The 11954-nt window shown below is 39.6% G+C and overlaps 1 protein-coding gene across 1 annotated transcript in view; it reads left to right on the top strand.

The window, feature by feature from the left end:
- Nucleotides 1-6142: 6142 nt before the first annotated feature.
- Nucleotides 6143-11954, top strand: part of LOC137255495 (calcitonin gene-related peptide type 1 receptor-like) — a 90487-nt gene continuing 84675 nt past the window's right edge. The window contains exon 1 of the mRNA XM_067792931.1: nucleotides 6143-6272. Within this exon, the coding sequence (XP_067649032.1) occupies nucleotides 6143-6272 (130 nt within the window). The remainder of the gene's footprint in view (nucleotides 6273-11954) is intronic.

Raw genomic sequence — 11954 nt, 5'->3', positions numbered from 1 at the left:
ATATTGCAGAGGATTAATCACGTATCCGATACAACACTTTACGTTATCGCTATTCGCTAAGTCTGTATGATTATAAGAACAAGATTGGTCTTTCTCAAATCCAAATAAATCAGATTGTAAATAACTGCAAATATTGATTAACAGTGCACGGTGAAGATCCGGGTAGGAATTGGTCTTCGGGAACTCACTGTGTCGTAAGATGCGACTAACGGGATCCGGTGGTCAGGTTCTCTATATAACGACGGTGCATAAACAATCCGGTCTGGACCAGACAATGCAGTGATCAGCCGCATCGATCAATACCATTGGTATACGATGAAAATGTCAATCAAGTCAGCGGGCCTGACCACCTGATCCCGTTGGTCGACTCCCGTTATATGTCGGCGGTCAGTAACTGTTCGAACTTGGACCAGACACTCCAGTGATCAATACCATGGGAATCGATCTAAGCAACTGGGATACGATGACATGTGTCAATCAGGTCGCCGAGCCTGACCACCCTGATCCCGTTGGTCGCCTCTTACGACAACCGTTGGTCTGAAGATCCGGATCTTCTCAGGTATCCCAGCTGTACACATGCAGGTGACATTCACATTCAATGTTGTATTAAAAGTCTTTAAAGAGGTATCTAGTGAAGTCATGATGGGGTGACAGCATTCTACAATGGAACTCATCTTTTATTTTTACAATGATGTTATCAAACTTCCGTGCTGAACAAATCTTTGTGTTGACGACAATGTGTACATTTCTGATACGAAGATACTATTTTCCTGAAAACGATGTATTTAAGCAGAATCTGGGTCTAGATTTCGAAGCTTTCTTAGCGCAAAGATAGTGGTGAGTTAATGTCAATGTGTGGCACTTACATTCATCTTATCTCGAAGAGAGCCTCGAAAACACCTAGCCCCTGGTTTCGATGACAGCACGAAACACGTTTAGTTCCATTAAAATAAAGTCCCAAGGAGTGTTAGAAAAGATAGTCTGATTCAAACAGCTGACAAAAATATCAGTCACGAAACCGTTTTTACAAGAAGTTGTAATATGTAGTGGGTTTTTTATCCGTTTCCACAGTGAATGATTCGCGGTTTGGAATGGGTTTTTTTTTGTTTTGGGTTCTTTTTTGTTTTTATTTGTTTTGTTTTTGTTTTTGTTGTTTTGTTTTGTTTTGTTTTGTTTTTTGTTTTTGTTTTTTTTGGGGGGTGGTAGGGGGTGGGGTTGTTTGGTTTGGTTTTGTTTGGTTTTTTTGGGGGGTGGGGTGGTGATTTTACCATGTTGACAATGGACAAAAAATATGTTTACATGTTAGATGTATGTGCCTGATTTACATTCATCCATAAGAACATTGGTGGGTGTCTTTATTTTCTAAACGTCTAAATGTGCATTTTCATGCAGACATTAAATGATATACGTATTTTCCCTATCTTAATGTTCCTCATCGAACTGGAATTATATCTGCCTTTTTGTGACCAAAAACATACTCATGCAAACTTATTAGGCTGCATAAAAATTAATGTTTCTCGGACACATTTATCCAAAATGACGAGGGCGGTAGGACCCTTTTCAATTTTAGATAGAAAAAGTGTGAAACGGGAGGAACACATTTGTGTTTTTTTCTCTTAGAAATACAGCATGGAAAGTTTAGCATGTGTTAATGAGTTGTAGATTCAGTTACACTCGTTCTTACATAGATTCATTCTCACAGTGGACAAATGGATGATCGGGACTCGGCCAAGTCAAACTTATTTTTTTTCTAAATGGCGGTAAAAAGTGTTACGCAAACAAATAAAAGCCTTAGGTTGCATCCACATTCATTACAAAAATGGTTTCTGAAGCAAAGTGACTCGATCATTATTTAAACTCTTTACATTAATAGTAATACCATTAATATGTGAAGATTAATATTTCATAAAATAGATTACGTGATCCTTATAAAACATTTATGTGACTGTACAGCTTGGGGTATTTTTCTCCCACAACTCTCTTGCTAGCTGATATAATGTGTTAGATAAGTATCTCATAAAGATCCGGGTTAGAATTGGTCTTCAGGAACCCATGTTTGTCAGCTAACGGGACAGGGTGGCCAGGTTCGCTAACTGGGCTGACATACGTCATCTTATCTCAGTTGAACAGATCGACGATCAAGCTGTTGATCACTGGATCGTCTGATTCAGACTTAATTACACCGCCATAAACTTGGACTATTGCCAACTTTGGCGTTACACATTAAATAAAATTGAAAACACATTAACAATACGGGTCGCATTAGTGTGAGGTATTGACGGCGGGGTAGCCTTGAGGTCGAAGCGTCCGCTCGTCACGCCGAATGGTTGAGTTCGATTAGTATACTCACATGGGTACAGTGTGAGAAGCTCATTCCCCGCCGCGGTATTGTTGGAATATTGCTAAAAGCTCCGTAAAACCACACTCACTCACTAGTGTGGATTCGAAGTATCCACGTAAGCGGTAGGTTTTGTACTCCACATATTTTGTGCGTGAAACGTTCATTACAATCCTGAATGATTTATTGTTTTTTTATATGTTGCTGTTTTGCTGTAATTTCTAAAGTAAAGTACATCAGAATCCATGTGTGTACAACATGCACGCAAAATATGGTTTGCTTGTCTTTAGCATGCAAAACGCAGGCTTCTGTGTTAACACGAACGCTGATCTATGTGTACCAACGCTGTAGTAGGTATGCGGCGTGTCAGCTTTCATCGGAAGACCATCAAGAACATCTTGATCTAAACCAGTGAAAGTAAATAGAAAACTGTAACAAAGTAATATGAATTCAAACAAATACTTGCTGTCACTCACGTTCAGAAAATAATCTAGTGCACGTACTGCACGATTGTTCAATGTGGTCAATTTTCTTTGAGGCGACCTATGTATCTCTTTGTTGATACAACGGAAGTAGGCATTCCTGAAAGCACCAACAAACACAAGAAATCAAGCAAATTAACAAACGAAACACAACAACTAGTGATGATCATAAGGAATGGCATTGGCCATTTTGTTTGCATTGCATTCCACGGGTGTATTATGTCAAGTTAAGGAACTTCGTCAAGATCAAGTTAGTCGTTCTCTTTTCGTTCTCTTATCTACGGAAGCGTACTAGGGCCACGGTGAAAAATGTTTTGGGTGTCACTATCTCCTACGTAGGACTTACTATCTCCTACGTAGGAGATAGTAAGTCCTACGTAGGAGATAGTAAGTCCTACGTAGGTGATAGTAAGTCCTACGTAGGAGATACTAAGTCCTACGTAGGAGATATTAAGTCCTACGTAGGTGATAGTACGTCCTACGTAGGTGATACTAAGTCCTACGTAGGAGATATTAAGTCCTACGTAGGTGATAGTAAGTCCTACGTAGGAGATACTAAGTCCTACGTAGGAGATATTAAGTCCTACGTAGGTGATACTAAGTCCTACGTAGGAGATATTAAGTCCTACGTAGGAGATACTGACACACACACACACACAAAAATCAGCGTCCTCCGTAATTCCATGCAACAAATTTCACAAACACGCTGACTTAAAAGCCATTAGTGTCGATGATTAATCATGTCTTTCAAATCACTTGTCAATATTGACTTACAAACGCTAGACAATACCCGATGACACGTCTGTCACAGTAAACTGAATGCGGACCCGGATTGTATAAAAGTTCGAACATAATACTGACTAAACACCGTTAGTATACGCTCATGTATAGCCTTGGGCATTAATTCATCTGATGAGAATTTGATTCTTAATGGATGTGCTTCATAATCACAATAAGCCCACTTACAGGGTTTGAGGGCATTTATGTATTATTGTTCTTTGGAACAATATGGCATTTGAAACGAACACATAGTTATAATATTTCAATGCACATAACAAGTTAGTCTTCTCGAAACCTGATGAGGTAGTGCTCATTTATTTTCTAGTGATATCAGCTATTTTCTAATAGTGAGACCCCAAGAGGATTAAGGTTAGAGATAGTCTTAAGCTTATTAAACAAAGAAACAAAATCTAATGGTAAGCCTCATTTGTCCCAGCATTCCAAAGTATCCTTAAGATTTTCCTTTCGTCTTCAATAAACAATATTTTATCTCATTTAAAGGCACACTGTCATGTCATACTTCTCTAAGAAAATAATAAATGCATTGTCTCAAAAATACTATCAGACCTTAAGGAAGCTTCCATATAATTCACAAAAAACACAAATTACGTTTTAAGAATATTAACTTAAACGGTTCGAAAGAATTAATGCAACGTTGCATTAAATCGACTCTCGCGCCCTCTACCGACCGAACTTTACTTCAAGCGAACAAACTATAGAGTACTGCGCCTTTGAATATCATATAACGCAACTTGTGATTGACGCCAGCTTGGCAAACACCGAAATTACCGTGTACTACAATTTTCGATGTACGGAGTAATCGTCCACATTCCGTATGGTAAGTGTCACCTGTTTGGAAGCTGTTCGCCACGAATTTTGAATTAATGGTTTCAGACAAGTCGTAAGGGATAATAAGTCTTTTATTTTATCAATAGGAAGCTAACGTGAGTGTATATGCCCCAGTACTAGTATAGTGAGTGAGTTTAGTTTTACGCCACACTCAGCAATATTCCACCTATATTGCGGCGGTCTGTCAATAATCGAGTCTGGACCAGACAATCCAGCGATCAACAACATGAGCATCGATCTGCGAATTTGGGAACCGATGACATGTGTCAACCAAGTCACCAAGCCTGACCACCCGATCCCATTAGTCGCCACTTACAAGTATAGTCTCCTTTTATGGCAAGCATGGGTTGTTGAAGGCCTATTCTACCCCAGACCTTCACGGGTCCAGAACGAGTACAGGTATTATAGAGCAAACTGTTGTCAATAAGGACAGGAAACTGGTAACATGCATCAACATGCCCGCGGATGGACACACCACATCCACTGGCACTTTATTGTATAAGCATCATCCTATACTATTCAAAGACAGAAACGCATAGACTGTTGCTATATGCAAAAATCTGTTGCTATATGTTATGTTTTTAAACATGTACAACTCGTCTACAAATATACGTTCGTGCAAGACATTTTATACCAGTTTAGAAGAAGGTAAAGTAGAGACTCTTAGAAAACGGAGACGTTGAGCGCGATGGTGACGACGAAGCACGACCCCGACATCGGGTTCCAGGCTCTCAGACCAAACTCTTTCAACCTTTTATGTACTGTTTGACCGGATATCCTCTGAAGTCCATGCACACTGGCTGCTGTGCCCTCACCCGTGGCAGTACAATCACGCAACTGTAGTACCTGGTGTACCGATCTTGGGCTGCAGAGTCGTGATTTGACCTTGAAAAACTCCTTCAAAATGAATGCCTATTTCTGAAAGTAATTTAGAATTTTATTGCCATACAGGGAATGCTCTTTGCTGCACAATTGTAACTGGATTTCCGTTGCGTTGTGTCTTTCTCATGCTTGTAAGAAATTTCATCAAAATCAACAATTGCGGGGGAAAATCGATTTTTTACTCGTGCAGATGTGTAAAATCAGCACTTTTGTTACATATTTTGATGAACACAAGCGGTATTCAATAGATTTGTTAACAATGCAATTCGCCTCTTCGTTTGTTTTCGGTGATAGTATATGTAATGAATTCTTAAAGCCTAGTCATTTATTCTTGAAGTGTAGTCATTTATTCTTGAAGCCTAGTCATTTATTCTTAAAGCCTAGTCATTTATTCTTGAAGTCTAGTCATTTATTCTTAAAGCCTAGTCATTTATTTTTGAAGCCTATTCATTTATTCTTGAAGTCAAGTGATTTACTGTGCCTGATTACAAAGAAACAACCAATCCACATACACTCCTACGCCATCTTAAATGCAGTAATTGTCCTTGAATCAATCCGTGAAGATCCGGTTAGAATTTGTCTTCAACAAACCATACTTGTCGTGAGAGGCGGGTGATAAGTCTCGCTGATTTTATTGACACATGATGTCATCGTATCGCAACTGCACAGAGTTGTTGATCACTTGACTACTGGTCCAAACTCAAGTATTTACAAACTGCTGTCTTATAGCTGGAATATTGCCGGTTACGGCGTTAAACAACAACCTACCAACCAAATCTTAGAATCCAACAGATCTGCCAGAATCTCAAGCATGGTGTATGCGTTGGTCAGTGGCGTGAATGAACACGAAGGCGCACACAACCGCTCCCTGAATGTGACAGATGGGCAACTGCGGAGAAAGTCTATTAGTGCTGCTACTGGCACGTTCACAGATAGTCATAGTAGGCGACATTTTAAACTATCTCAGGCTACGGGATGGAATCTATACATCACATTGCGTGCAGTCATACTCAAGATGCCATAATGTTGTACGTTTAAAACTGTCCAGGGTCCCGATCCACAAAGCGTTCAAAATGTCACGACCTGTCGTAATACTATAGTTTATCACAGCCTTTCGAATGTCGCAGCAGTATTCGAGAATGAAGGGGATGGTGACCACTGTTCGAACTCTAAGCAAGTGTTTAAATGCAGTAGCTTTCGGCTCAGTCTAAATGTTACAAATGTCACTAACTTTGCCTCCTCAAATTTCAAGGGGTCTCCCATGCCAGTTTTGTACCCACGAATCTAAAGTCACAATGAGGTTATGGTTAGAGCTCCTTGACAATACTCTGCGTGCAATCCCCAGCAGCTAGAGGCATGGTGTAAGCCCGGGTGGGAAACCGCATTCTCAATGGTTCCAAGTATGGTGACTTTGGTTGTTGGGGATCTGCACCTCAGTTGTATATTGTGAATTGTGAATTGTGAATATATTGAAGAATGATTTAGCGTATTATAATGATCTCAAACTGGTTTTGTTATAATCTGTTATAATCGTGTTATTATGCTGTTCCTCCATGGGACAGGTGGGTTTTTTTTAAAGTTAACGATAGGTTATTCTCAGAGTATGGCCTTTGTAATGGAAACATGGCTTAAGTATATGACGACTTTAAGAAATAAGTAATTATATATATACACAATATAATATATATATGGCAATATAATATACAACATGGTAAATAATATAAATCTACATTGTTATAAAATTCAGATGAGGTTGTACCGACTGCTCTCGTATCTGTTGTACAGCCTCCCCAAGAGCATTTTCATGAGTAAAGTGGAACGAGGAGATTGGTGGATGCATGGATGGATGGATGGATGGATGGATGGATGGGCAGGTAGGTAGGCAAGTTGGTTTGTTGGGTGGCTGGTTAGGTTGGTATGTGAGTGGGTGGGTTTTGTGTGATTGAGTGTTTGAATGAGCGTTTGTTTACCGCCGCACCCAGTAATATTTCCGTTATGTGTCGTCGGTCTGTGACTGTTCGAATTTGAACCAGTAAATCCAGTGATCAACATAATGGGAATCGAACTAAGTAACTGGGATACGATGGCATGTGTCAATCTATTCGCCGAGCCTGACCACCCTGATCCCGGTAGTCGCCTCTTACGGCAAACATGGTTTGCTGAAGACCACTTCTAACCCAGACCATCACGGGTTGAAGTGGGAACAACTCCATCAGGTTAATGACGATGGACACATCTTCATCTCCTGACCTTGACCCATGGGAAAATGTTATTGGGTGCTCTCTTCGACGTTCTGCTGCTTGTGTTGGATGCTGAGGTAGGACGGCACATACTTACTTTCAAATTATGGCTCCAAACTCTCAAAGTCAGCTTAGCTCAACCATCCTTTTTAATCTTCATTTACGACAGCAAGTCACATCGGCAGTATTTCCGGTATTTGATTATCAAAAACAAAACATATATTCATGACATTCACAAATCGAGAATATACAAAACCTACTGTATCACAAACAATCGGAATATCACGAATACAAATGCCAAAAAGCACGTAAATTTGCAACCATGGGCAATACAACAGCTAAAAAGGTACAAATCATCAACATCTGAAATTAGATCACCATACTGATAGCCATGCCGTCTATGATCTAATGCTGTTATCTAAGGGACACAAATATGGGAACACCAACTACGGCATCGTTCTATTTTTCATCTCCGATTTCCTCCCATGATGCGATCGGTGGTGATGAAAACTAGAAAATATTAAAGAGACACTTGAAATTTCCTGTGTTCCTTTATTTATTTCTCTTAGTATATATCCGTTATTATACGTCATTAGTATAGATACCCGAGATCGTGTCTACTCTACACATGATTTTCTACATTCTGCAATGACATGAACACAAACACCAACAGAAACAAAGTTCTGCTCCGTGTTCACGTATTCTTTTGGATCACATCATGAACACTAGATATGAATGTTACATAACCAAGATAAACCACTTAAGGTTTTTGCAAAATCAACTTTGATAAAATAATTAGTTTGTATAATCGGCTGTCACGATGAAGCCCTCATGCATGACTTCTTTCCAAAGAACAGACTCCAATCTAATGAACTTTCGATTCTGCGTGGGTGTACTCTCAAAATATATGATCTTAATATGATCCAACTGCATTTTCTGTGTTGTTAGCTCACGCATGCCATTTACTGAAGAGTCATTGTATTGACTTTGAAAGGGCATTTAATAGCGTATCGCGAATTGGCTTACAGAATAAACTGCAGAAATAGATGACTTTGTAAATATTTCTGAATTATTCAATCTATGTACAATAGTATTAAACCATTATATGGCGTGTACAGATAAGGCAACAAAATACTCTGGTTTATTAAGAAGGTGTAAGACAAGGCGAATAAATTTCTCACCTACTACTTATAACATTGAGTACAGATCTTGACAGATACTCCACTAGCAATAAATGAGATGGGATGACCACACAAATATCTGACTAAAGTTAATGTAAAATACACTTTAACGTCTACTAGATACGTATGCGCCATTAAGGTTCAAAAGCTATTAATTGGTTTTCAACCACACCAATTTTGTAAGTTACTGCTCCGAAATCTGAACACTGAAATATGATTGAAATATCATCTCTATAAAACTGGGAAGACTGTAAGAGAAATGTGTATCAAATCTATTTAGGGTACAGCTGACAACAGGAAAAATATCGAAGTTATTTGGTGGCATCCAGGATGACCTTAGGGCTCCCACGGCCGGAAGCTATGATTACACGATGCCATTTAGGAAGTTGTCAAATGCAACATATGTCATATTTGGGATTTCACTTTCTCAGTAAGTGCCGTGCCAGTTCACACTTATCAGAGGGACACACAAAGTAGGCAGTCTAGACTACCAGTTGTCCGACTTTCATTTTTGTGGAAGTCGCGGTGACTGAGCGGGCTACGCGGCTGACTTTGTGTGCTGGCGATTAGATGACTCTGAGGGTGCGGGTTCGAATCCCGGATGGGACTCAACCTAAAATGTACTAGAATTTGTACTTTACTGAGAAAGTGAAATCCCAGATATGACATATACCACATTATCCTGTTTTAACACTCCGTGATCTGTTCATCCGCTGAGTGTGTAAGAGATGTATAGAGACTGTGATCAGAGTACGTTGTCCAGGGGTGTTAGGTGACGTTGATGGGCTCCTTCTGTTATTAACAGTTATTTCTTGGATTTGTGACAGGCAGACACGTGAATACAATCACAAAGCTAGCTGTTATTAATGGTAAACAGCGTTTCTTAACAGCTTCCTGTCGTTCGGGTTCATTCACAGGACGATGACCAGGTGGGTTTTCATTAGTTCCCTACCGTGATTTACTTGTCCAACAGCTGATCAAGGGACAAGTCCCTTCGGGTGTTCTTAATTTGGGGGTCATCTCAAAACATATAGACACAGATGCTAGGTTGTTCAATTCAATCAGGTTAATTACCATCAGTTTACAAATACCTGCAGCATGTTATGGGCGGTATTTTCCTGCAACATGTCTCATTTGAGACTATGGTTTGAAACAAATCCACCAATCATTTATGGATGAACTAATCATGTTATACTCATAAACATTACGATGGGTATAAATTTAAATAGATTTCGATATTGCTTTACCTTATGAGCTTCAAATAGGGTTGATATTTTAGGATTGTTTACAAAACAGTTCTTTCAATGCATATTTCTGGCGGCAGTAAATGTAGCACACTGAAATGAATAATGATTTTTGGGGGACATGATGAACGAAATCATTTAATTGAGGGATTATTTTCCCAGTGACATATTTCAATAAGTAAGACATGGTTCTGCGTTTCGAATTTGATTGAGATATTGCACTGCTTTATTCCTAATTTACGTTCCAGTAAAGAAATATCATAATTTCATACATTCATAGACTTCAGTGGAGGATGATATACGGTAAAACGTTGTTACGCAATTGAGACGATTTGCTTGTTATCTGCATGATACCTTATTTGTGTGGTAACATGTTTATTCTGAATTAAAAATATATTGGTCTATGCTCTATGATATTCTTGCGAAATAGACATGCAATTCTGAAAACATACTGCTCACTGACCTGGAGAAAGTGTCCTCTACACTTGCATCAGTGATGAGTGCATAAACCGCTTATGAGTTCAAACGAGTGCGACCCGTGAAGATCCGGGTTAGAATTGATCGTCGATACGTCATGCTAGTCGTAAGAGGCGACTAACGCGGCCCGGTTGTCGCTTTCGCTGACTGAAACATGTTATCGCATCCTAGTTGCGTAGATCGACAGCCATGCTGTTGATTAGTGGCTTGCCTGGTCTAGACTCGATTATCTACACACCGCCATCATGTAGCTTGGATATTGCTGAATGCGCCGTAAACTCACTCACTCAAAGGAATGTTCTTGGTCGTGTAAATATAATGAGTGAATGACAATTCTAATCAAATCGGTAGTAATTCAGCCATATAGTGACAGGTTATACATTCATGACACACAAAAAGCAGAATATAAAACATTTTAGCATGTAAATTTAGTGATCACGTCTATATCTGTGATCTTCTGGTTGGATATAATGTACGTATAAACATAGATTGACAGTACCAGCTCAGAGACCGACCTGATTATCTTTCGAACGAGATTCCATTTATCGTAGAAGCAAAATAGCCTTTAACGTGGACCTCTAAAAAACACAAGCCCCTACAGTCCACTCAGCTAACCTAACCTAATATGTGATAATTAGACGTAAAATAATGTCCTTTTACTACACGGAGGTAAGATCACACGTCAAGTGTATATACAGGGTTGTGGAGAAAACAGACTATACGAGGAAGCTGAACGGATATTCCACATTCTGTGGAACGTACCAATGAAAGTTAACGCTCACGACGTTCCGTGTTATTCTGATCGGTTTGGCGTTATTTTGATTTCAGGCGTGTCATCTTAAAACAAGTATGTCGCAGTAGGTTGGGATTGTTTATTGTCAGTTAAGCCGCCAGCTGGTCTCAACACATCTGCGACTTGATTTTCGAAGTTCTCTTGGCGCTAGGATTGTCGGAAGTTAATGTTAATGCATGACACTTACGACTATCTTAGCGCTTCGAAAATCTAGGCCTTGGCTCTGCCGTTAACATGGCAGTTTGGAAGTTTGGAAAATCTGTCGTAAAATGGAAGACAACCGAACTTGGATGCCTCGATATCTTGATTGAAGTTTGAAGGTTACAATGAATTTATTTTGGGTTAAATACGGTAAGGCTTGCCTACTGTAGCGAAGGGTGTTTTGCACGTGAGATTTGGGCTTGAGCCACGTCAAGAAGGTGACGTGGTGAGACTGAGCATGAGTTGAGTCATTCGAAATGTTCGCACAACACGGCGAGCTGCTTTCTTCAGTCTACACTCTGCTTCGGTTTCTATGACGAATCAGCTGAAGGAATCCATAGAAGGCTACGAGACATTTCAGTTATTTAAAGATTACATGGATTGCAAACTAAAGACATTTAAACATGACATTATTGTAGAGAGTGATGGAAGATCATTCCCTGCGTTCAAAAGGGCTCGTAAAGATTCGGAGTTTCCAGGTTTTCGG

This window comes from Haliotis asinina, chromosome 11, assembly GCF_037392515.1.
Source record: "Haliotis asinina isolate JCU_RB_2024 chromosome 11, JCU_Hal_asi_v2, whole genome shotgun sequence".
NCBI classification, from domain to species: Eukaryota; Metazoa; Mollusca; class Gastropoda; order Lepetellida; family Haliotidae; genus Haliotis; species Haliotis asinina.
The sequence above is the reverse complement of the archived record's forward strand: the minus strand, read 5'-3'. Positions and strand labels throughout refer to the sequence as shown.